At 41.7% G+C, this 27,346-nt stretch overlaps 1 protein-coding gene across 1 annotated transcript; it reads left to right on the forward strand.

The window, feature by feature from the left end:
* The first annotated feature begins 638 nt into the window (after positions 1 to 638).
* LOC126455849 (dentin sialophosphoprotein-like) lies at positions 639 to 27,065 on the forward strand. Its single transcript, XM_050091613.1, has 4 exons — positions 639 to 678; positions 1,093 to 1,268; positions 16,690 to 16,770; positions 22,212 to 27,065. Exons 1-4 carry the CDS (start codon positions 639 to 641, stop codon positions 27,063 to 27,065), a joined length of 5,151 nt encoding a protein of 1,716 aa, XP_049947570.1.
* The last annotated feature ends 281 nt before the right edge of the window (positions 27,066 to 27,346 follow it).

Genomic DNA, 27,346 nt, shown 5'->3' on the forward strand with positions numbered 1-27,346 from the left:
TGCTGCAGTGGTAACACCAGTTCCCGTCAGATCATCGACGTCGACCACTGTCGGGCTGGGCTAGAACGTGGGTGGGTGACCATCCGGTCTGCCGAGCGGTGTTGGCACTCAGCCCTTGTGAAGCAAACTGAGGAGTTACTTGATTGAGAAGTAGTGGCTCTGGTCTCGGAAACTGACATACGGCGGGGAGAGCGGTGTGCTGACCACATGCCCCTCCATATCCGTAGTATCCAGTGACGCCTGTGGGCTGAGGATGAGACGATGGCCGGTCGGTACCTCTGGGCATCCTGGCCTGTTCGGGAGGAGTTTAGTTTTTAGTGTAATACGATAATACTAATAGCTGAAATTACTGGCATTATGTTTTGATTCTTGTATGTTTCCACAACAAACAATGCTGTAAAATGTTTAACTATTGACTGCTTATTTCTCATCCTCAACTATCTCCCAGAGCTGATGTCCAGTTTACACATCAATGGAACGGGAAGAAGCCCTAAAACCTGGTACAATGCGATGCACACGCTTTTTCATATAGTTCAGAAGGGTTAACAGAGAACAGATGTAGATCTAGATGTACGTTAATAAATATTTTGCGTGTAAGTGCTGATTTGAGACGAAGAGGTCAGTGTAGGAGAGGAGTAATGGCCGCATCAGAGCAGCTGGAAGAACACTGTCCCAAAGGTAAAAGGTTTATTCCTTCATTCTTTGTCGCTCTTGGGTCTAAGCTCACTTTTAGCTGCACACCAGCACCACTTTCAACAGCCTTGAGCAGTGAAACTTCTATTACAAAAATAAACAGAAACGGTGAATATGAAAGTACACTTTTAAACTATGTATCAGTTTGTTCATCATTTTAGGAAAAGAATTCTCCTGTCAGTCGTTTGATTAATGTCTTGAATGCTGTGATTATTCCAAAGAACTATGATTACAGCGAACCATTTATGTACAGTCAGATCAGTGGGTCGCAGTGGTTTAGTCAAAATGGATCGTCGCTTTGTAGCCTCCGTCCCATCGACGGTCTCAACAATGGAAAACCGCGCCACTTGACCCGTGTCGTTGCATAGAAACACTTGGCTACTTTGATCCCTTGCACAGACTCGTTCACGAAGCTACAGCTTAAGTTTGTGAGAAGTTACCATCTGTATACGATCGGTACTGGTGACAGAGAACTGCTCAGTGACGGCAGTGTTCACTACGAGAAGCTAACTGTTGTCGACGACTTCTGCTGGAACGCAGGAGGAGGTGAAGACGCTGTCCGGACACCAGGGACGGTGAGTCAGCACAGCGGCTCACAGCTAATGGCTGACTGTGTAGTTAAACGTGGAACAGGCGAATAAGGAAGGCGAGGGATGCGAGATGGAGCACCGGTAACAAATATGAAAAAGACAGGAAACAGTCTATCTCGTATATGGAGCCTACATGTACACGGTGAGTGTATTCCAAGCAAGCCAACTTACGGTATGTGGCTGAGGGTACATCTAGTACCACTATTATTGAGTATGGTCCGCAGCTCGTGGTCGTGCGGTAGCGTTCTCGCTTCCCACGCCCGTGTTCCCGGGTTCGATTCCCGGCGGGGTCAGGGATTTTCTCTGCCTCGTGATGACTGGATGTTGTGCGATGTCCTTAGGTTAGTTATGTTTTAGTAGTTATAAGTTCTAGGGGACTAATGACCATAGAAGTTAAGTCTCATAGTGCTCAGAGCCATTTGAACCATTTTTTATAATTCAGTATGTTTCCTGTTGTATTTCCGAAAGGAGCATCCGAAGAACGAAAGTGAGTTTAGGCACGAATCCTTGGAGAGAAGAGATGACCAGCGTTTGCGGCAGACTGCAGTTTGATTCTGCTGGCTCTAGAGTCGGGTCAAGAGAAATTCTCGATACTATCCACCGGCTTTGAGCAGTGACGTACTGGTAATATCTAACGTGACGCCACTTCTTGGTATGCATTTACAACTGCATCTTTTATAGCGCTATTTGATGTCATATTTTCATTGCTTTCGACATTTTTTAAACTTCTGATGGGTATCTACTTCTGCATCTACATGACTGCTCTACAGTTCACACTCAAGTGCATGGCAGAGGCTTCATCGAAAGCTCCGTTTCGCTGCCGTTCCACTAACGAATAGCGTGTGGAAAAATGAACACTTAAATCTTTCTACAAGAGGTTTGATTTCTCTTATTTTGTTGCAATGGTCATTTCTCTCTATGTAGGTTGCCAACAATAAAATATCCTGACATTCAGTGGGAAAAGTTGGTGATTGACATTTCGTCAGTAAACTGAATAACCGGCATCCCAACTCGCATCTCATACCTGTGACAGTATCTCGCCAATTTCTTGATAATATAAAACGAGCTGCCCTTCTCTGAGCTTGCTCGATGTCCTCCGTTAATCCATTGGTAAGGATCCCGTACAACACAGCAATTCCCTAGAAGAGGACGGACAACATTAGTGTTGTCTCTTTCGTCGATTTCTTGCATCTTCTGTGTATTCTACCAATAAAAGGCAATCTTTGGTTCACCTTCCCAGCAACATTATCCGTGTGATCATTCTTAATTAAGTCGTTCGGAACTCTTACTGCTAGGTATTTAATCGAATTGATAGCCTTTAGAGCCGGTGTGGCCGACTGGTTCTAGGCGCTACAGTCTGGAATCGCACTACCGCTACGATTGGAGGTTCGATTCCTGCCTCGTGAATGGATGTGTGTGATGTCCTTAGGTGAGTTGGGTTTAAGTAGTTCTAAGTTACAGGGGGCTGATGACCTCAGAAGTTAAGTCCCATAGTGCTCAGAGCAATTTGAACCATTTGATAGCCTTCAGATTTGTGTGATTTATCGGGGAACCCAAATTTAAGAGATTCATTTTAGTACTCATGTGGATGATCTCATATTTTTCATTATGTATGGTCAATTCCCATTTATCGTACCATATAGACATCTTTCCGAAATGATTTTACAATTTTTTTCATGTTCTGATGACTTTACTATGGGAAACAAAATATTATCTCTTCTTTTTATGAGGGCATTACAGTATTTAGTCGATTTGTCAGTCTTTTTTTTTCTTTGTGATAAAGACGTTTTTAATTCCTTTTCTGTATTATGGTCCCCACTGCAGATGTGGTGCTATATTTAGCGATACTATAGTCCGATCCACTAGCTATGGCAGTTCGCCCATGGTCGAGGCACAGGTCCGGATTCCGTTGTTCACTATTCCAAACGGCAGTTGCGGTCCGCGCGTGGGCGTCGTTTCCGTTTGAAGAGAGTGTATATCCTGCAAATTATGTCTCTCGCTTGCTTCTGCAGAATTTGTCACTTACCACCACCACCCCGAATGAGGTGGGCCAGTAGTTAACATACTGGACTCGCATTCGAGAGTTAGGTTTTCCCTGATTTCGCTACGTCGCTTCAGGCAAATACCGGTCTGGTTCCTTTGAAAGGGCGCGGCCAATTTCCCTCTTCCTTCGTCCCTAATTTGATGGGACCAAAGACCACACTGTTTGGTCTCCTCTCTCAAACCAACCAACCAACCAACCACCACCATCAGCGATGACAATACGCGACGAATGGAATAGAAATTCACCAAACAACTCGCTACGATCACGTTTAATGCTCGCATTAGCTATGGCATTAACAGCAGAGCGCTCACAAAACTATTGAATGCTCATTAGCTTTCGGCGAATGTGTGACGTAAGTGCACAGAACGAACCTAACTCGACCGTTATCGTTCGTGACTCCAACTATAGATTCGTATTATGTTTATGTTGTTTATGTGTGATTGATTATAATAATTGCAATTCGAACTATTTTTCCCAGTGTAGTGAACTGTGGTAACCAAAACTGCCTGTGACATTTACATTTCAAAATATCGCGAATGTTATGACGCTATAGTCACCGTGCCCTTTACAACGTAAGTCGCATGTTCGCTACGGCACTGGTCAAAACCGACGGACAGTACTGCAAGTCCATCTCGCATAAGGATCGTATGGACAAAATAAGTGAGATTATAGCTCGTACAGGGGCATACAGACTGATTTGCAAATGGAATAGGAAGTGGAGTGACTCTGCAGTGTTTTGTGGAGTGTGTTCTGAAAGGGTTCGTGGTAGAAATAGCATATATAATCTCGATAAGGGTATCCTCATAAAACCTTAATTAATAACTGTTCTTCTGTTTCTACTTTTTCAGAGTGGTTTTCGACGATATAACAATCTACATTTAGTGTTTTCTTTTGCACAGAGATGATGTATATTGAACTGATGCCATACTCACATTAACTTCAAATTTTAAAAGAATTTCGAGTCAACGTTGTTGACATTGCTTTCTTGAGTCTTCACTGGTGACTCTTGTAGTTTAGTATTCCGATGCCCTACTTGGAATTTGGTGTGATGTTGATAGCTCCAGTCAGCACCTGCTGTGAGGGAGGGACGGTTGCTGACGAACTGCAAGTGCCACACGCCGCCCAAGGAGTATTTCAAACAAATTATAATATTCGAAACCTATAGTTGACTAATACAAAATATGATAAAAGTAAAAAAGACGCTTTTGTGTGACATTTTGTCACGTAAACTTTATTAAGAACTGATTATAGACCCGCATGCTCATTTAAGGATGATGAGGGTACAGGAAACGTCGCGTCTCCAACGCTGAAAGGAAGAATTCCGAATTTAACGCCGCTAAATTCCATACCTTCACAGTATACAGATGTAGAGTTTGCGACGGAAATACTAAAGATTAATCTTAGACGAAATGAGCTGTTGTTAGTTGACTAACATGTACTTTCAGTACGCTCAGAAAATACAGCCTTACCTTGCAGGTCTAAAGATTTGGGCAATATCTGGATGTAGAAGCAAACGCGTTTTCACTTCGCATGCTAACGCCAAATTCAGGTTTTGATATAGTGGAAGAACAACTGAAAGCGGGTTTAGCTAGAACAACATACCAGAAAGCAGCAGGATAACCCGAGTGTCAATTAACAATACGAAAAAGAGATGAATCACTGGAAATAATTGGTGAAAGATATATGGAGAATGCCCTGCAACGTGGCAGCAAACGAAATAAATAACGAACTGTATTTCCGCACTAAGAGAAAATCTGGGCTATTACCTACTGATCGGGAATCATTAGCCAAAGCATTAATGGAGTCTCGGATCAATGATCACAAAAAGGTTGACAATACGAAAAAGCAGCGCTAGCATTCGATAGAAAAAGTCCCCTACAGAGTCAAAGAAGATGTACGAGTGATGATAACGAAATATAAAGAATCAGAGAGAGGCGATTTTTGGCGTTCTCCCAGCGTAATGGATGTCCACGAAGTTTTGGGATTGAAACCGGATGACCATGGTTTCCACGTTTCAAAATATCGACTTACAACCATTCAGCCGTCTTCTAAAGATAGCCGAATGTTGTCAGCCGAATTATCGTGGCAAGATATCGACATCATGTGGCTGTAATCCCGAAACCTTTAGGTATAAACGCAGAGGTATTACAAGCGCCCACATTTCTCGATGGTCTCTTCCTGCAGGGGAGAATTTGTCGAGTATTGGAGACAGCAAAAGACGTTTCCTTATCGAAAGAGAAACCACACGTACACAGGAAACAAAATCTTACAGGCCGAAATGTTATTATGAATATTATTGGAAGTTCAGCAGGAACTGTAATGCAGCAGGCTGCAAGAGCGTAGACACGTTTTTCGTGTGAATAATTTTAATTCGGAAGATAAACGAAATCCGCAGAAGAGTTGCTTTGAAATTCAAAACATTTGCCGAGGTGGGCCGGGAGAGACCTTGGTGATTGCAGGCCGTTTGCCGAATGCACACGGTTTTCAGTGTGTACGTAAATATCACCTGCAAAGGGTACATATAACCTGCAGATGAAATTTCCTCTTCCATTTTTTAGCTCAGTCAACAGTTTAGTTAGTAATTAACGTCAAAGTTTCTCGATTATAGGAGCCACTTATGGAATCCTCTTATGACCAGAAGAGATACTGTACTGGAGGATGACTTAATGGACGATGGATTGACGGCATATATAAAAAAGCAGGCCAAACTTGAATAGGAAAAGCAGAGTATTGAGACGCATGGGAAAGTCCGAAAGATAAATATATCTAGTAGTGTTGCAGTAGCTGATGACTGACTACTTGTTTGTATTGAAGGATTCCTCTGTCGTAAAAGAGAGTTTTTAAGGAGATACGATGTTATTCTACGCTGGAATACATTTCTTCTGTCTTCGAAACATTTTATTTCCATGAGCAGATTATGAAATAAGTGAATGAAAATATTTAAAATACATTAACTCACTGATTTCTGTGTTCACAAAGTTAGTAATTATTATTAGGGCAAAAAACAGATGAACGTAAAGATTCATATGTTTTTTTTTTCTTTTCAGTTTACATTTTAATCGAAAGGTATAGACAAGATCTTAGGACTCTCTGTCCTGTTTATTAGTTTTTGTTGTCTCACTTTACCAATAGGAGGTGGGGTCCTTTCGAAATTACAAATGTGGATGAACTGTGTTTTCTCGCACTTTAAAGACAACCCATTTCTCTTGCTATTTTCTCTGTTTGTCTGTCTTTACTCAGCTCGAAAATAATGTTTTTATAATATTCTAAATGTACTAATGATCTCTCCTGATTCAAATAAAATGGTACATCATTAGCACAGAGCAAAGAAATTAATGGGTCTATGCTCGAACAGTGCAAAATGTCCATTGTGGCTTTCTACCCATGCACATGACATAGCGTTCCCCTTCGTATTACTCGAACTTTTCTGTGCAACATTCTGCGTCTTGTTTGCTAAGTATGAAGAGAAACTTAATTGAAGAGAAACATCGAAGAGAAACATAATTTCGCTAGCAGAATGCTTTGACTAACACAATCATATGCATCCGTGAAGTTGCTGACGGATCCAACAACTCATCTAAAATTTTTATTGTCCGTTTAGAGAAGTATAGCGATGCCACAGTAGTGAAACCCATTTAAACTTCAAAGCGCTATTAAGTAAATATAGTACTTCAGCACAGTTGAGTGATGGCCATTAAGTACGTTACCTTCGTAGGAGGTTTTCGAAAGTGATATAAGGGGTGAGACTGACCAGTAGTTATTGACATCTGTGGAGTCAGCTTCCTTTTATAGATATCTAACAGTGGCGTATTTTAGTGAGGCTGAGCGAGCCCTCTGATTTAATGATGCGTTCTGCATGTGGTTAATAACATTACATATTATTTGATTTGTTTGTCGAAAACGTCGCCAAAGCCTGGAAATGACAGTCGATGACTAGGAAATACTAGGCATCTCTAAAGCAGCTGAAATATCTGATGAGGTGGTAAGGCAAAGGCAACACTTCTTGGTGCGAACTGAACGCCCGTGCTAACAGCTGAGTTATTTCTCAGTTACAGGCCGTACTATATGCATCAGAGCTGCAATTCGACAAACTCCTTGGTTGCTCAGTTATCCCTTTCGGGACCACTTCGAGAATAACTGCAAACTGTCCACCGCTGTACGTCGCGAGCTATTTTGCTACACCGAAAGACCTTCAAAAATCGATCTGTCTCCAGTGGATAATGGGCAACATCGGCATAAAAAATGAAGTCGCGCTCGCTAAACTGCCGAAACTGCGCAGAAAGTGTCATCCACTGTACGAGTAGTGTCACAAAATATAAGAGCGAAAGCAGGAATTTCAATAATGGTAGACCAGAAATGAAAAATAAAGAATAACAGCATAACCTTATGTCAGTCCGTTTTAAAATAGCCAGAGGACATATGACGATAGTAGGGATTTATAGTTCAGAAGAAGGCAGAAAAGGAGAGATGGAAATATTCTACCAGAAATTACAATCTGTTATCAAAGAGGTTAATAAAACTGATATACTATACTTGTATGGAGACTCATGTGAGAATTTTGCACATATAACGTCTTTAAGGTAACTAATACACTCGATATGGAAAGGGATATTCAAAGTACACGTGGCCTGGCAGAGGTTCTAGATCAGTCATAGCCTATGTGGTAGATGATAGAAAAGGAGAAATTCTAGTGGACAATGTTACAGCATATAGGCCTAGAGGTTGTGATATATATATATATATATATATATATATTAGAGAGAGAGAGAGAGAGCAATCATTATCTGCTGATGTTTAAAATACTTCTAAGAAGTATATGGTCAAAACTCAAGAAACAGTTTACAGCTAGAATAGAAAATGAAGGAAATTACAGACCTCTATCAACAAAGATTAAACAGATATTTGGTAGAGAATGACAAAAAGAAGGATACTAATGAGGAAAGTCAGGATATAAAGAACTGTATGAAAGAAGCAGTAAACGAGGTAATGGGCAAACAAATCACCTAGAAGCGAAAGAAAGATCTGAGAACATGGTACAACGAAACTGAAAAGCCTAAGACGGATCCAGCTAGACAACACTGCATAGCTTATAGAAATATTGCAAAACCCCTAACAATAACAGCAAAGGGTGACATTTGGTAAAAATTTGTGAATGAGGTGAAAAATGATGTGTATGGGAGTCAACACTTCGCCCATAAATTATTAATGAATATAAATAAAACAGAAAGAGACAACTCCCGAATGGATGTGATAACACATATGGATGAACTGAGCATTATAAAAGTATTTTGTTTAACTCTGAGGCAGATATTTGTACTAATCCTGAAATTAGGAGTGGAGAATTAGTAAAAAATATTGACTACCTTAATTTAGGAGAGTAAGAGACATTAATAAAAAATCCAAATAATAAAAACAGAGGGCATAAATATAAAACTCGTAAAGAATGGTGTATTTTTATTCAAACTCCGTCTTCTTCTTCTTTTTCTGCTAAAGATCTACTGGCTTACAATGTGGATCCCCGATGCAAGGTTAACGGCCACTATCTCTTCTATGTTTACGATGGCGAAACCGATAAACCCACAAACTATAGAGTTATAATTATTTTAAATTCTATCTGTAAATTGTGCACCGATATATTAAAATACTGGTTAAAGCCAATTGTGGAATCACTTTTGGAAGAACAACAAAAACATTTTCGAAAAGGGAGCACTTGTACTGATGACCTCTCACCCTATTAGTGAGAAATTGTACAAACATTCGAGCCTGAAATCGTATTTTTTAGTTCTTTAGTCTTTTTAAAAAGATACTTCAACACTAATTTAAGTTTTTATTTCTTCCCTGTTTGATTCTGTAATTTCAGTTCGTGTGCGGAATAATAATCATTGTAAACGATGCAACACTCGTTTTATTTATATCCACGCTATCAATCTGTGCAATTATCATGCTAATCTTTTTCTCTATGTTCTACGTCTTATATACGAAAACCCTTCAAGTTAATCTCGTCTCACACTTGCGTAACTTCGTGTTTGTTTGTATGGGCCACGGTCCGAAACCATTTAAAGCAGCAAAAATAGGCACGACGTAGTTCATCCAACGCTGCTGAGACCGTGACTTGGGTCTCAGCTGGTTCGGGGCATCCTAAATTTCTAGTAACAGATGACATCTTCACGCTATTACGTTATGAACTCTGTCAATAGGATGCATTGTGTTGACGACAAAAGTACAGACACGACTGAGGCATTCTGGGTTCATCAGACAGTTTGTCCAAGCAGGTAGTATGGATTTCCTATGCGGAGAGCTGAATTTTTTGATCTGGAATAAACATGGCCATCTTTTGCAGTGACCACTCAACTTTTCACTTTCCATTCCGTCTTGATACCTGCATACACTAATGGGATTTCGAATAAGGAGGCGATCTGGAATGTAAGGCCCATTTTCTCATTAAAAACCCATTCATTCAGTAGAAAAAGCTTTAAAATTTGTAGAGTCCCAGTCATAATATGGTAAAGCGGGGGAATTTCAATCTACCGGATATTCACTGAGACACTCAGGTGACCAAAACCGGTGCCAACTACAGAGTTTTATGTGGAATGATAGCTTTATCGAAAATTACACGAAGCATGTAAAAAAGGGACGACGAAGTCGTTAGAGACAAAGTACAGGATCAGACTGGAGAAGGGTGAGGAAGAAAATCGAGCGTATCCTTTTCAAAGATACCATCCTAGCATTCCCCTCGAGTTATTGCGGCGAACCCCGCGAACGTAAATCTGGATGGCAAGACGGTGCTTGAACCGCCGAATGGTTCAAATGGCTCTGAGCACTATGCGACCTAACTTCTGAGGTCATCAGTCGCCTAGAACTTAGAACTAATTAAACGTAACTAACCTAAGGACATCACACACATCCATGCCAGAGGCAGGATTCGAACCTGCGAACGTAGCGGTCGCACGGTTCCAGACTGTAACGCCTAGAACCGCACGGCCACTCCGGCCGGCTTGAACCGCCGAACTCCAAAAGGCGCTTCCTGTGTCATAACAACTGTGCCACCTTTCTCGGTCTTTGTTTAGAAAAACGACTCACTAGCTTTAAGTCTTTCATCTTCCGCCGACAACCAAACACGAAATCTTCTGCTCAGTTAATGCAGGAAATCTGTGTCCAGTGTTATGTCATCATTTACTACAGGCTTTATAAGTACTGTTACGTCCGCCCCGGCAGCTGAGTGGTCAGCGCGACACAATGTCAATTCTAAGGGCCCGGGTTCGATTCCCGGCTGGGTGGGAGATTTTTCTCCGCTCAGGGACTGGGTGTTGTGTTGTCCTAATCATCATCATTTCATCCCCATCGACGAGCAAGTCGCTGAAGTGGCGTCAAATCGAAAGACTTGCACCAGGCGAACGGTCTACCCGACGGGAGGCCCTCGTCACACGACGTTTATTTAGGACTGTTACGATAGCTGGGAAAATATTTGCCTTTATCAAATGCAACAATAGACAGCAGATTACCTGCACAGTCAATAAAAGACATCCATTTTTATGGCTGTCAAGGTGTACTATCAAGAGAGAAAAATCAGAGTACTGTACAGTACGCTGTAGAAACGTAAATATCGTTCAGTATCAAGCAAAATCCGAAAGCAACTCTTATTCAATACTGGTGACGCGAAGTTACTATGAAAGCATACTTCAGGAAATCAAAATCTTAATCACAATCAAAACATCAATGAAGGCAAAACAAGTATAAGCTTGACACAGCGAGAAATGTCCAATGAGTTCGAAATAAGCGTTTCTACTTACCAACGTAACCAAAAATTGTAAGATGTTTGGTTTCTGTATATTTTTGTGATTCATTAGTCTTCTGATTGGTTTCACACTGCCCACAGCGTATTCTTCTCCATTGCCAATCTCTTAATCTCAGAGTAGCCTTGCAACCAACATTCTCAATTATTTTCTGGATGTATTCCAATCTTTGCCTACCTCTACAGCTCTCTCTAGTACCGTGGAAGTTATGCCGCCATGACTTAACCGGTGTGTACCATTCTGTTCCTTCTACTTGTCAATGTTTTCTCTACGTTTCTTTCTTTGCCGATTCTGTAGAGAACCTCCTAGTTCCTTATCTTGTCAGTCCCTAATTTACGACATTGTTCCGAAAAACCACATCTCAAATTTTTCGATTCTTTTTCTGTTCCCGTTTTCCCACTGTCCCTGATTCACTACCATACAATGCTGTGATTCGGACATACATTCTCAGAAACTTCTTACTCAAATTAAGATCGATGTTTGATCAGCAGGCTTTTTTCAGTCAGGATTTCCCTCTCCGATGGCTGGTCTGCCTTTTATATCCCCATTGCTTTACGGGTCATGGGCTATTTTGCTTCCAAGGTAGCAGAATTCCTTAACTTCATCTACTTCATCATCACCAGTCCTGATGTTAAGTTTCTCGCTGTTCTTATTTCTGCTTCTTCTCATTACTTTCGTCTTTCTTCGATTTTCGTTTAATTCAACATCTCCTGTAAGTCTTCCTTACTTTCGCTGAAGATAGCAGTGTCATCGGCGAATCTTATCATTGATATCCTTCATTCAAAATTTTAATTCCACTCTTCGACCTTTCATTTATTTCTGTCACTGCCTCTTAGATGTATAAATTAACAGTAGGGGCGAAGTGCACAACCCTGCGGTACAAACTTTTTAGTCCGAGAACTTCGTGCTCTGTCTTCCAATTTTATTGTTCCCTCTTGGTTCTTGTACATGTTGTGTATTACCAGTCTCTCCCTATAGCTTACCCCTATTTTTCTCAGAATTTCCAACATTTTGCACAGTTTGACATTCTCGAATGCTTTTTCCTGGTCGACAGATCCCATGAGTGCGTCTTGATTTTTCGATGTCTTCGATTATTTGCAGGAATGTTAGAACTATTACTTATCGCAGTAGTATAGCCTTAACGAACTTCCCTTTATTCCTTAGTACTTCCGTAACCCACTTTTTTGCGCATTTATCTTAAACTTCAGCATAGTCTTCATCATTATTAAAATGTGATATGAATCTATATCTGCTCCTGTGTTCGACTACAATCCAGTATCTGACTCCGGAATCTGTGCCTGACCACGAGGTAAAGTAATTGAAATCCTCCCAGCATTTTTCAAGCACACCTCCTCCTCTTGTGAATCTTGGAATCTTGAACATAGGATTGGCTAGTACTAGCTGAAATATACTGCAGTACTCAATTCGTCTTTCTCCTCTCTCATTTCTAGTACCAAACCCATATTCTCAAGTAACTCGTTTTTCTACTTCTTCCCATAAAACCGTGTTCCAGTCACACATGACTACATTTTCATCTCCTTTTATGTACTGTATCACCCGTTCAATACCCTCACACACTTTCTCTATCTTTTCATCTCCAGAGTGCGACGTCGGCGTGTATACCTGAACGATCGCTGTCGGTGTTAATTTGCTGTTCTGTTCTGATGAGGACAATCTGTCACTGAACTGTTCACAGCAACTCACTCTCTGTCCTACTTTTCTATTCATAACGAAACCCTTCTCTCGTTATTTCATTTTCTGCTGCTGTTGATATTACCATATATTCATTTCACAGGAAATATTTGACATTATTCCATTTCATTTCACTGACATCCACATTGAACCTTTTCATTCCATTTTCAGATTTTATAGCTTCCCCCCCACGTTCAAACTTTTGAGATTCCACGCCCCGACTCGTAGGACGTTTTCCTTTCATCGATTATTCAGTCTTTTTTTCATGGCCACCTCCCCTTGTCAGCCGCTCCCAGAGATCCGAATGGCAACCATTCCGGAATATTTTGCCAACATGGAGATCGTGTAACGCCGGAAACGCATATCCTCCTATTTCCATCTATTGTACTGTAAATCTTTTCCTTATTTTGTTACCTGAAGATATGACATTTCTGTGTCTTTATATATTGTAATTGTTTTGCTTATATATATATATATATATATATATATATATATATATATATATATAATTGATTTGTTTTGTAAATATTATTTGTATTTTTACACTGGGTCTTGCCTGGGGAAAACTATGCAATCGAACGACTACATCGATAGGTCGTGTGGAGAACCAAAGTATTTAGGATCTTTGGTAGTGTTATTTCTGCCGCGTGGAGCGCGGGCAGAAGAGAGTCTGGCTGGAGTAGGGCGCTGGAGCAGGAGTGTTGTGTGACGCTCCAGCGAGTTGCCGCGCTTTCGGGGTTTGGCAGCATGTAATTGCGCTCGACTTGCTATGACAGTTTCTGACACGGTGTCGCAGACGGGAAGCATTAGCTGGTGCACATCAAGAGCCCGTTTCGCCTGGTGACCGTGTCGAGAAGAAGGCGCGCCAACATCCAGCTTCTGCAACAGCGACAGCCGACAATGAGTAACTGTCCCCACCTCCCCGATCGACGACTGCAAACCTTCAATCAGCCAACAAGGAAGACTAAAAGCACGTAAAGTCTTAGAACTATATGGCAGACAGCTTTTCAAACTGTTTCATCACAAAAATACAGCAACTTAGCATGAACCTTTGTTGCTCATTGTCCCAATTGCATTACCAAGCAGGGTCCCTTCCTTCTCTGGAATGAACTGGAGTGTCGTTGAAATTCATACGCCAGCATTAAAGTCATATCATTCCATTTCACTGCTTTAATTTCAAAGTTCAGTTAAAGTATTCATAGCTGGCTACAATATTTAGATTACACAAGCAGAAATTAAGAGTGCGAGTTTTGTTACCATATTTTAGCTTATCTGTGACTTCAGCTCAGTTTGGTATGTACTAAATTTTACTATTGTTAAATGTTCAAAATCATTTTATTCAAGTTCAAAGTTAAATCTCTTATTTCTAAATTGCGTAGATTCAAGTAGCTTTTGAAATGACTGTTGAGGTAGCCCAAGACTAACCTTATTTTATTGAATTTCGTAGTGCTTCAGAAACAAAGTTCACTATTAATTTCAGTCACTAAATTAACTTTCAATTTTCCAGTTTTATTAATTCTTTTGCTAAATTAACTCAGAGTGTATCGAAATTTATTACTTCCGACAAACATTCAATTTTCACACAACACGTGTCAACCTTCAGTTGCCTCGCTTTTAGTGCTAATTATATGTGCATTAATCTTTCATTTTCAGTTATTATAGTAGTTGTCGATAGGACTGGCGACCGTAATATTCCCCAAATCTAAAAATATCTAATTAACGCCAATTAATTGTTAACGTAACGACCGCACAATTACTTTCTTTATTGATTTTACCCTTTTCTCAAAATTAATTCCCACCAATTTCATTTGCATTTTTCCTTTCAACTTAGATGTAACCCTTTCCTCCCTCTTTACCGACAGATTAACTTTGGTGACGATTGTTTTTCCCAAATTTCCATTAGGTACACGCGGTTTAATTTTTCACTGTCATTGAGGTCGATAAGTGAGGGGGAGGTTGCAATCGTCATTACACTTCTTCAATTACAGACCCACGTCTTGGCGATTACACAATATGTGTGTGTAATGCAGTGGTTTTCATTGCCTTACGCATCCTGATGCTGTTGATCATTGCTGATTCTTCTGCCTTTAGGTCTGTCTTGTTTCCCCGAAGGGCAACCATTCCGGAGAATGAATATGTCCTCTGTAGTTCTCACTATGGACTGTGAAAACAGAGGTCTTGCAAATCCCAGCTCGTTCTGTTCCTTCAGGAGATCGAGATGACAGCAGATGACGGCACCCAAGTTAACGCCGTGTTCCATGACTTGCAGAAGTCGTTCGATACAATTCCGCACTGTCATCTAGAGAAGAAATAACAAGTTTCCAGTATATTTGGCCAGACTCCTGACTGGACGGAGGGCCTCCTGGCAGACAGAAATCAACACGTCGTTATTAATGGGGCGTATCGGTCAAGTGTAAAATCATCTTCAGACGTACCCCAGGAGAGTCCTGGAAGTCCATTTCAGTTTAGGGGACAGATAAATGCTCTCCTGTATGTCGCCAGAAGTTACTTGGCGCTGTCCGCGGGTGGTACTGTTATAAATAGAGAAGATGAAATGAAAGAAAATTTTAGAGAAATGCGGCAACATCTGCCCAGGGTCGACTCTTGATACAGGGACTTCCAGTTGAACTTTAGCGTAAACCACTGTTAGATACTGTACACAAATGGGCGTGACAGCTCAATTATTATTGCTGGATATAACCCACTGTGAACAGCATAAACCGAAAAGTAAGTAGGAGTATCCGTGAGTAGCGGCCTAACGTGGAAACCGATATGAAATTTTTCTAACAACAGTACGTGCCACACTGGGGTTTACTGTAAGTATCCTGTGGTGACTTCATTCATACATGACGGAGGTAGCTCAGGCGACAGCCGTTGGGCCCATTTATGAGTATTTTTCGTCATTGTGGGACCCTTACTAGGTAGGATATTAAAGGCAGTCGATAAGATCGAAAGAAGCACGGCACATTTCGTCACGGTTTCGTTTAGTGACCACAAGAGCTTCATGACTATGCTCATCAAGATTCAGCAGTGGGCGCCACGAGGGAATCAGTCTGCTTCACGGTGTGCACCACTACATAGATTACATGAGCGTACGCCTCAGAAAGTTCAAGTGACTCGTTTCCTTCCAAATACTGGCACATACAGTCACAAAGACAGGAAAACCAGAGAAATCTGTTTTGTTCTCGATGATTATATTGTGGGGCGCTCAACTGCATGGTTAACAGCACCCATACAAATTCCCAATCTTTTCTCAGTCCAATCTCGCCACTTTCATGACAACACAAACACCCAGTCCCCGGGCGGAAAAAAAAAAATCCCCAAACCGGCCGGGAATCGAACCCAGGACCACGTGATGCAGGGGCAGTAGCGCAAGCCACTTTTTTTCTGATCTCATTTTGTTCGTTATTGTTCGTTGAATTTGGGGGGGCGGACGTCCTATGACACATGATCAAGTGATCATTGACCCGTTCACTCAGTTTTTTAATACTGAGGGTAACTAACCCTCTGACCGAACACACTGAGCTACAGTGTCGGCGCCACTAGACCACGAGCTGCAGACGAATTGTTTTGGAGGCTTACTGACAGTCGCAGTCCGGAACCGCGCGACTGCTACGGTCGCAGGTTCGAATCCTGCCTCGGGCATGGATGTGTGTGATGTCCTTAGGTTAGTTAGGTTTAAGTAGTTCTAAGTTCCAGGAGACTGATGACCACAGAAGTTAAGTCCCATAGTGCTCAGAGCCATTTTTGCTTACTGACAGTATATTTCTCCGATGCTCCATTGTGAATGTGACATCTGAAAGCGAAAACGACCTCAAAACAACATAATATGCAAAAGATTCAGAACAACACCTGAGGTGATGTCTTCTCTTTGCAGATGGCTCCTCTTTGGAAGAGGATGTTGTGTCCTTGCCGAGAATGTGAGGCAGACGAAGATGAAGGAAGTGATCATCAACAGGTAAGCGATGCCTAGGAACGTAAAACTCAACGGTAATGCCTAGGAGCACACAAATTTCATTTATTGCTACCACTGGCTATCACATCACAATGTAATTTGGTACAACACATAGTGCAGGTTGTAAAGCTTCCTTGATGAGTGGCATTTAGTAACAACAAGTCTTCGATTTGCTGCTTCCCCTTTACCGTCTACCCTCTGAATCTTCCTACCGATGTACCTCTTAACAATAAGCAAAGAACATGTTGACCGAGACACGTATCCAATTGCCTGTACGTTAGCTTAGTAAGTCCTTCGTATCCATCAGCAGGTGTCAAAATTTCTACTGTATTAGGAACCACTTGTTTTCTCTTTGGCTATAATGTTGCTGTCATCATCAGAGAGTATTTTTTCTTCATGACTAACGCTATTAGAAAGGTCACCCGCGCGGTGTGGCAGCGCGGTTCGAGGCGCCACGTCACGGATTACGGGGCCATTACCGCCGGAGGTTCGAGTACTCCCTCGGGCATGGGTGAGCGTGTTCTTCTTAACATCTACATCTACATCCATACTCCACAAGCCACCTGACGGTGTGTGGCGGAGGGTACCTTGAGTACTTCTATCGGTTCTCCCTTCTATTCCAGTCTCGTATTGTTCGTGGAAAGAAAGATTGTCGTTATGCCTCTGTGTGGGCTCTAATCTCTCTGATTTTATTCTCATGGTCTCTTCTCGAGATATACATAGGAGGGGGCAATATACTGCTTCAGTCTTCGGTGAAGGTATGTTCTCGAAATTTCAACAAAAGCCCGTACCGAGCTACTGAGCGTTTCTCTTGCAGAGTCTTCCACTGGAGTTTATCTATCATCTCCGTAACGCTTTCGCGTTTTCTAAATGATCCTGTATCTAAGCACGCAGCTCTCCGTTGGATCTTCTCTATCTCTTCTATCAACCCTATCTGGTACGGATCCCACGCCGGTGAGCAGTATTCAAGGAGTGGGCGAACAAGTGTACTGTAATCTACTTGCTTTGTTTTCGGACTGCGTTTCCTTAGGATTCTTCCAGTGAATCTCAGTCTGGCATCTGCTTTACCGACGATTAATTTTATATGGTCATTCCATTTTAAATCAGTCCTAATGCCTAGTCCCAGATAATTTATGGAATTCCAGTTGCTGACCTGCTATATTGTAGCTAAATGTTTAGTTTAAGTAGTGTATAAGCCTAGGGACCGATGATCTCAGCAGTTTGGTCTCTTAGGAATTCACACTCATTTGACTATTTAGATTCTAGTTCCTGTAGCTGGATTTTAAGGGTGCAATGCCGATTAAAGAACATTTATTCACAAAAGCGACGTATCGTTTGGTGGCCCCTGCCACCCTCCCTTGTAAACATTAACCAAAGCCAGTTTTCGGAGCTAATTATGACGCATTTTACACATTGATGCCTCAGATACTGCCCTCATCTTGCGACCCCAAGCAACCACTTTTGTCTCTTGGGCCATAAGCTAGATATGTATTTTACAGTATTCAGGAACATCCTACAAATCATTTCGTAGCTGCTGTAAAAATTTGCATACTCTGCATCATTACGACTCTTTTTTCCTGGAACTGAGGACTTCCTAATGCTCTCCGTTATCCACTCGTTTTTCTGCCACATGTGGGTACTTTTAAAGGTGTCTTTTCAGAGTTGAGTGTAAATAATATTTTGTGGTAATGTTGATTTCTCTGTACATTTCATCTTAGTTTCAGATTCCTAGTTCTCTTAACAAAACTTGCACTTTGTGTTCAGATGAAAGTCTTTTATATGCCTTTAGTGCGTGGAATTTTTTTCCACTCTTGATTTAATAATAATCAGCTATGAGAATCTTAAGTATTTCTACAGCTACGTAATCTTTTTCCTGCCTTATTTGTTGCACGAGATTAATAATCCTGTCCTTTCACTGTTCACCAATAGTGACAAACCAAAGTTGTGATGGATGTTTGAAAATGCAACTCATTTCATCCGTGACATTGGTGTTAATGTTCGCAATTTCTGTGCAGAATTAATTTTATTTTGTGGTTGATCTTTATTTCGTGGTTGATATTTTATCTACAACTTCCATTACATGATTTTAAAAAATACACTCACTACCATTAGGTGATCTACACAGAAAGAAAATTATTAATTTCTTTATATTTCTGAGCCTGATTATTTCATTATCTGCTAATTCAATGTGATTGTCTTTATCAGCTTTGTTCCTTTCTGACTTAAATGGATATTCCTCTACCGTTTGACGAAGTTCTACACTTAAGAGTCTGTTCTTTCATACAATGATACTAATATATGTTTTATTTCTTTGCCTCTACGTCAGTTCTCACTGATGCAATACGTCGCATTTGTAGGATTAAGGGTCAACTTCTCGTATATTTTATTTTTTATCACTTGCATATTTTGATGAAGAACTGTTAAGTCTCGTAGAAAAAGGCTAGCAAAGCTCCTTACATCGACAGTCCCGAATAGCAGAAGCACATGCACGAAGTCAGCTGGCATCACCACCATTTCTAACACCGCATCATTCCATCTGATAGCTGCATTAAGACATTTCAGGTCATGACGTAAGAGCAGCTCGACTGAGCGAACATTTGTGCCATGAGTCAGGCCAGCTATCACATCCATCTCTCAACAATATGATTGATTAAAAATATCGGTAAAACGTTTTTGTTAGTCTGGATAAAGAGTTGAACTCATACAAGTTTTTCGTAGACAACGATCATTGAACTTTGCTTCTTAATGTGCAACAAACATACACACATCAAAAGACGTTTTGCATCACCTCGCTTCCGAGAGTTCCAGAACCTGTAAAGAAAATTTGAATAGAGATCAACATAAATATCATTTCTGCCCTCTTTATTGCTCATGAAAACCACACCTTGCATGTTGTACCACCATACAGCGAGACATTCAGAGATGGTGGTCCACACTGCTGTACACACCGGTAACTCTAATGCCCAGTAGCACGTACTCTTGCATTGATGCATGCCTGTATTCGTCGTGGCATGCTTTCCACAAGTTCATCAATGCACTGTTGGTCCAGATTGTCCCACTCCTCAACGGCGATTCGGCGTGAATCTCTCAGAGTGGTTGGTGGGTTACGTCTTCCATAAACAGCCCCTTTCAATCTATCCCAGGCATGTTCGATAGGGTTGATGTCTGGAAAATATGCTGGCCACTCTAGTCGAACGATCTCGTTATCCTCAAGGAAGTCATTCACAAAATGTGCACGATGGGGGCGCGAATTGTTGTCCATGAAGACGAATGCCTCGCCAATATGCTGCCGATATGGTTACACCATCAGTCGGAGGATGGCTTTCACGTATTGTACAGCCGCCACGGCACCTTCCATGACCACCAGCGGCGTACCTCGGCCCCACATAATGTCACCCCAAAACAGCAGGGAACCTCCACCTTGCTGCACTTGCTGGACAGTGTGTTTAAGGCGTTCAGCCTGACCAGGTGAAGAGAACGTGATGCTAATCCTGAGCAGTCCATTTGGCATGTTGTTGAACCCTTTTGTACCACGCTGCATGGTGTCGTGATTGCAAAGATGGACTTCGCCATGGACGTCGAGAGTGAAGTTATACATCCTGTAGCCTATTGCGCACAGTTTGAGTCGTAACACTACGTCCTGTGGCTGTAGGAAAAGCATTATTCAACATGGTGGCATTGGTGTCAGGGTTCCTCCAAGCCATAATCCGTAGCTAGCGGCCATCCACTGCAATAGTAGCCCTTGGCCGGCCTGAGCGAGGCATGTCATCGACAGATCCTGTCTCTCTGTATCTCCTCCATGTCCGAACAGCATCTCTTTGGTTCACACGGAGAGGCCTAGACAATTCCCTTGTTGAAAGGCCCTCCTGGCATAAAGTAACAATGTGGACGCGATCGAACTGTGGTATGGACTGGGCATGGTTGAAGTACAGACAACACGAGCCATGTATCTCCTTCCTGGTGGAATGACTGGAACTGATCGGCTGTCGAACCCCCTCCACCTAATAGGCGCTGCTCATGCACAGTTGTTTACGTCTTTGGGCGGGTTTAGTGACATCTCTGAACAGTCAAAGGGACTGTGTCTGTGATACAATATCTACAGTCAACGTCTATCTTCAGGAGTTCTGGGAAACCAGGGTGATGCAAAACGTTTTTTGATGTGTGTATGTAAGGCTGTAATAAAGAGCGTTGTACTCACAACGCTACTGTGGGAAGTAACGCTCTATCATGGAAGTTGGTGAGAGTCAACTTGGTATCTGATATACCATTCAGACAAAGGCGAACGCAACAATATAGGCAGATGCTCATGAAATCCCCAGCTGGTACCAGTTGGTATCATTTAATTTTTCAGATTGAGGAAGATTCAAAGTGATGTAACGAAGGGAAGATTTTTATATCACTCCCTTAACACTGTCAAATGTGGACTGGTAGTTCTAAAACAGAGACCGAAAATGGAATATCAACCATCTGATTTCGTGAATCCACACTAGAGGTCTTACTTTGGTGCTGGAACACTGTCACAGCTGTTTACGACCATAAATCCAGACAGTAAACACCGGTTCAAAATTTGTCAGAAGTACATATAAAAGGTCATTTTGTCTCAGTGCTTAGTGGGCATCACACACCAAGGTGTACTCTGACTGACTGACGAAGTGTTTTGTGTAGAGCAGACAGTGCTGGTTGTAGATTCAACATAGAGAAGAAGCTGTTATACAGTTCTGAGACTAGAATGAGTGTCCATTCTGATATTTGCCCTGTACTTCCATCATTATTGGAATCTGGGTCTTATGTTGCAGGAGGAGGTGAATATATAGGTAAAGGCACTCATCTGTGTCACATTCTTCGGTGTTGTTTCAAATGCACCATTGTTCAGTGTGGCTGATATTGTATGTAGATTCTATTTATTGATAAGCTCCTGATAGATTGTCACCTGCTGCCGAATGGTGTCTGCAAGGGCAGAAGAGAACACATAAAACCCTAAAGTGGAGACCAGCCTATATATATATAAAAAAAAAAATCCTTCGTTTTTCTAGCGTTAAGTCTTGCAAGCTTCCTCTGACAGTAATAGACTCAGTGGCTAGACTATATTCAACATTATGGAGGATCTCCACATAGCTCACTCAGGGCATAATGTCTGACAGTTAAATGAAATATATGCAGGAACTGTCTCCTAAACAATGTTAACACGTCTTGCAGTGCGGTGCACAATGTAACTCACTTTTTGGTGAATGTCGTTGGGAACACTGTCTTTGTAGCAAATGAAAAGGTTTCAGATCAAAAACTACAAAGATATACTTACTTCCCACCATTTACACATATCATTTCTTAAGTCTTCCCAAACACTAATATTAGAAACAACATGTTAATTTATTGTATTTCTCTGCAAGCATGTGTAGTATAATACAAAGACATCTTTTTAATGTAACGTGTATTTCATTTAACAGGACGAAACGAAGGCCGAAAGAGCTGTGGCACGCAGTGACCAACGTCGAGATGAGGACGCGGAAGGTGACAGCCAGGCTGGGGGTGATCAAACTCAAGGTAACAGCTACGGAGGAGCTTATTCCATGGCAAGAGATCTCCATGATGGAAGTAAAGATGCGAAGGGCAATGACCAAACTCAATATCATGACACAGAACTTGTCAGGCGCAATAGTATTTATGATGTGGCATGGGGCACTTTGGTTCAAGATGGTGTCTCAAATAGCAATGGCCACAATGCACTTAATGCTACTGAAGGTTACAGAGATACAGAAGCAGCATCTGCCAACATAAGTGGGGGGAAATATTATAAAGCCAGTGAACGATACAAAGCTAGTAATGATGCAGGTGACAGCGGAGATGGAGACAATGACAAGGCAGCTGTCAGACAGAACCAAGGTCATGATTTGAAAGAAAAAGCCACTTATCAAAGTGAACATGCTGCAGGTGACAGCACTGATGGAGACAATGATAAGGCAGGTGCCACACAGAATCAAGTCCATGATTTGAAAGAAAAAGCCACTTATCAAAGTGAACATGCTGCAGGTGACAGCACTGATGGAGACAATGATAAGGCAGGTGCCACACAGAATCAAGTCCATGATTTGAAAGAAAAAGCCACTTATCAAAGTGAACATGCTGCAGGTGACAGCACTGATGGAGACAATGATAAGGCAAGTGCCACACAGAATCAAGTCCATGATTTGAAAGAAAAAGCCACTTATCAAAGTGAACGTGCTGCAGGTGACAGCACTGATGGAGACAATGATAAGGCAGGTGCCACACACAATCAAGTCCATGATTTGAAAGAAAAAGCCACTTACCAAAGTGAACGTGCTGCAGGTGACAGCACTGATGGAGACAATGATAAGGCAAGTGCCACACAGAATCAAGTCCATGATTTGAAAGAAAAAGCCACTTATCAAAGTGAACATGCTGCAGGTGACAGCACTGATGGAGACAATGATAAGGCAGGTGCCACACAGAATCAAGTCCATGATTTGAAAGAAAAAGCCACTTATCAAAGTGAATGTGTTGCAGGTGACAGCACTGATGGAGACAATAATAAGGCAGGTGCCACACAGAATCAAGTCCATGATTTGAAAGAAAAAGCCACTTATCAAAGTGAACGTGCTGCAGGTGACAGCACATATGGAGACAATAATAAGGCAGGTGCCACACAGAATCAAGTCCATGATCTGAAAGAAAAAGCCACTTATCAAAGTGAACGTGCTGCAGGTGACAGCACTGATGGAGACAATGATAAGGCAGGTGCCACACAGAATCAAGTCCATGATTTGAAAGAAAAAGCCACTTATCAAAGTGAACATGCTGCAGGTGACAGCACTGATGGAGACAATGATAAGGCAGGTGCCACACAGAATCAAGTCCATGATTTGAAAGAAAAAGCCACTTATCAAAGTGAACGTGCTGCAGGTGACAGCACTGATGGAGACAATAATAAGGCAGGTGCCACACAGAATCAAGTCCATGATTTGAAAGAAAAAGCCACTCATCAAAGTGAACATGCTGCAGGTGACAGCACTGATGGAGACAATGATAAGGCAGGTGCCAGACAGAATCAAGTCCATGATTTGAAAGAAAAAGCCACTTATCAAAGTGAACGTGCTGCAGGTGACAGCACTGATGGAGACAATAATAAGGCAGGTGCCACACAGAATCAAGTCCATGATTTGAAAGAAAAAGCCACTTATCAAAGTGAACGTGCTGCAGGTGACAGCACTGATGGAGACAATAATAAGGCAGGTGCCACACAGAATCAAGTCCATGATTTGAAAGAAAAAGCCACTCATCAAAGTGAACATGCTGCAGGTGACAGCACTGATGGAGACAATGATAAGGCAGGTGCCACACAGAATCAAGTCCATGATTTGAAAGAAAAGGCCACTTATCAAAGTGAACGTGCTGCAGGTGACAGCACTGATGGAGACAATGATAAGGCAGGTGCCAGACAGAATCAAGTCCATGATTTGAAAGAAAAAGCCACTTATCAAAGTGAACGTGCTGCAGGTGACAGCACTGATGGAGACAATGATAAGGCAGGTGCCACACAGAATCAAGTCCATGATTTGAAAGAAAAAGCCACTTATCAAAGTGAACGTGCTGCAGGTGACAGCACTGATGGAGACAATAATAAGGCAGGTGCCAGACAGAATCAAGTCCATGATTTGAAAGAAAAGGCCACTTATCAAAGTGAACGTGCTGCAGGTGACAGCACTGATGGAGACAATAATAAGGCAGGTGCCAGACAGAATCAAGTCCATGATTTGAAAGAAAAAGCCACTTATCAAAGTGAACGTGCTGCAGGTGACAGCACTGATGGAGACAATGATAAGGCAGGTGCCACACAGAATCAAGTCCATGATTTGAAAGAAAAACCCACTTATCAAAGTGAACATGCTACAGGTGACAGCACTGATGGAGACAATGATAAGGCAGGTGCCACACAGAATCAAGTCCATGATTTGAAAGAAAAAGCCACTTATCAAAGTGAACATGCTGCAGGTGACAGCACTGATGGAGACAATGATAAGGCAGGTGCCACACAGAATCAATTCCATGATTTGAAAGAAAAAGCCACTTATCAAAGTGAACGTGCTGCAGGTGACACCACTGATGGAGACAATAATAAGGCAGGTGCCACACATAATCAAGTCCATGATTTGAAAGAAAAAGCCACTTATCAAAGTGAACATGCTGCAGGTGACAGCACTGATGGAGACAATGATAAGGCAGGTGCCACACAGAATCAAGTCCATGATTTGAAAGAAAAAGCCACTTATCAAAGTGAACATGCTGCAGGTGACAGCACTGATGGAGACAATGATAAGGCAGGTGCCACACAGAATCAAGTCCATGATTTGAAAGAAAAAGCCACTTATCAAAGTGAACATGCTGCAGGTGACAGCACTGATGGAGACAATGATAAGGCAAGTGCCACACAGAATCAAGTCCATGATTTGAAAGAAAAAGCCACTTATCAAAGTGAACGTGCTGCAGGTGACAGCACTGATGGAGACAATGATAAGGCAGGTGCCACACACAATCAAGTCCATGATTTGAAAGAAAAAGCCACTTATCAAAGTGAACGTGCTGCAGGTGACAGCACTGATGGAGACAATGATAAGGCAGGTGCCACACAGAATCAAGTCCATGATTTGAAAGAAAAAGCCACTTATCAAAGTGAACATGCTGCAGGTGACAGCACTGATGGAGACAATGATAAGGCAGGTGCCACACAGAATCAAGTCCATGATTTGAAAGAAAAAGCCACTTATCAAAGTGAACGTGCTGCAGGTGACAGCACTGATGGAGACAATAATAAGGCAGGTGCCACACAGAATCAAGTCCATGATTTGAAAGAAAAGGCCACTTATCAAAGTGAACGTGCTGCAGGTGACAGCACTGATGGAGACAATGATAAGGCAGGTGCCAGACAGAATCAAGTCCATGATTTGAAAGAAAAAGCCACTTATCAAAGTGAACGTGCTGCAGGTGACAGCACTGATGGAGACAATAATAAGGCAGGTGCCAGACAGAATCAAGTCCATGATTTGAAAGAAAAAGCCACTTATCAAAATGAACGTGCTGCAGGTGACAGCACTGATGGAGACAATAATAAGGCAGGTGCCACACAGAATCAAGTCCATGATTTGAAAGAAAAAGCCACTTATCAAAGTGAACATGCTACAGGTGACAGCACTGATGGAGACAATGATAAGGCAGGTGCCACACAGAATCAAGTCCATGATTTGAAAGAAAAAGCCACTTATCAAAGTGAACATGCTGCAGGTGACAGCACTGATGGAGACAATGATAAGGCAGGTGCCACACAGAATCAAGTCCATGATTTGAAAGAAAAAGCCACTTATCAAAGTGAACATGCTACAGGTGACAGCACTGATGGAGACAATGATAAGGCAGGTGCCACACAGAATCAAGTCCATGATTTGAAAGAAAAAGCCACTTATCAAAGTGAACATGCTGCAGGTGACAGCACTGATGGAGACAATGATAAGGCAGGTGCCACACAGAATCAATTCCATGATTTGAAAGAAAAAGCCACTTATCAAAGTGAACGTGCTGCAGGTGACACCACTGATGGAGACAATAATAAGGCAGGTGCCACACGTAATCAAGTCCATGATTTGAAAGAAAAAGCCACTTATCAAAGTGAACATGCTGCAGGTGACAGCACTGATGGAGACAATGATAAGGCAGGCGCCACACAGAATCAAGTCCATGATTTGAAAGAAAAAGCCACTTATCAAAGTGAACATGCTGCAGGTGACAGCACTGATGGAGACAATGATAAGGCAGCTGTCAGCCACAATGAAAAGCATGATTCGGAAGCCAACAGCTCTTATCAAAGTAATGATTATGCAGGCAACACCATTGATGATGTCAATCATGTGGAAGGTGTCAGCTGCAATGTAGAGTTTGATCTGAAAACTAATGGCTTTAGTGAAAGTGGTCTTTTTGCTGGTGAGATCTATGATGGAGCAAACGATGCAGCAGATGTCATCTGCAATAGTGGGCATGATTTGGAATGCATTGGTGATGACAAAAATGGTGATGCCGCAGGAGGTAATCAGGATGCAGTTGATGATGTAGTAGGTGTTGACCTTTCTAGAAATGTTGATGTGGTTGTCTCTCATGCCTCCACAGAGGTGTTGTATGAAGAAACAGCTTTTCCTTCAGAGGCACAAGTAATCAATTTCGCAGCCCCTCCACCTTTTGCTGCAGCTTTTTCGCTAACTGGAGCCCCAGCTAAATGTGCATTTACAAAAAAGTGAAACTGAAGTGATGTGTTTTGTTTTGAATCTAAATTATTTGTCTTTGCTCCATGTATTTTAATAAAAATTTTCATTTTATGTTCCATTATTATGAGTTTACTATATCTTTCTGTTCTGGTAGTAACATTCTGCACACATAAATTTAAATCCACATATATTTTACTTACTGATTCATTGTAGGTGATCCTTTCTCCACCTGTTTATATGTGGAAGATATTGCTTCAGAAATAAGTGGCAGGTGGGCTGAAGTGGGTCACCATTTTTTATACATACAGGGTGAT

The sequence above is a fragment of the Schistocerca serialis genome, chromosome 1, assembly GCF_023864345.2.
Source record: "Schistocerca serialis cubense isolate TAMUIC-IGC-003099 chromosome 1, iqSchSeri2.2, whole genome shotgun sequence".
NCBI classification, from domain to species: domain Eukaryota; kingdom Metazoa; phylum Arthropoda; class Insecta; order Orthoptera; family Acrididae; genus Schistocerca; species Schistocerca serialis.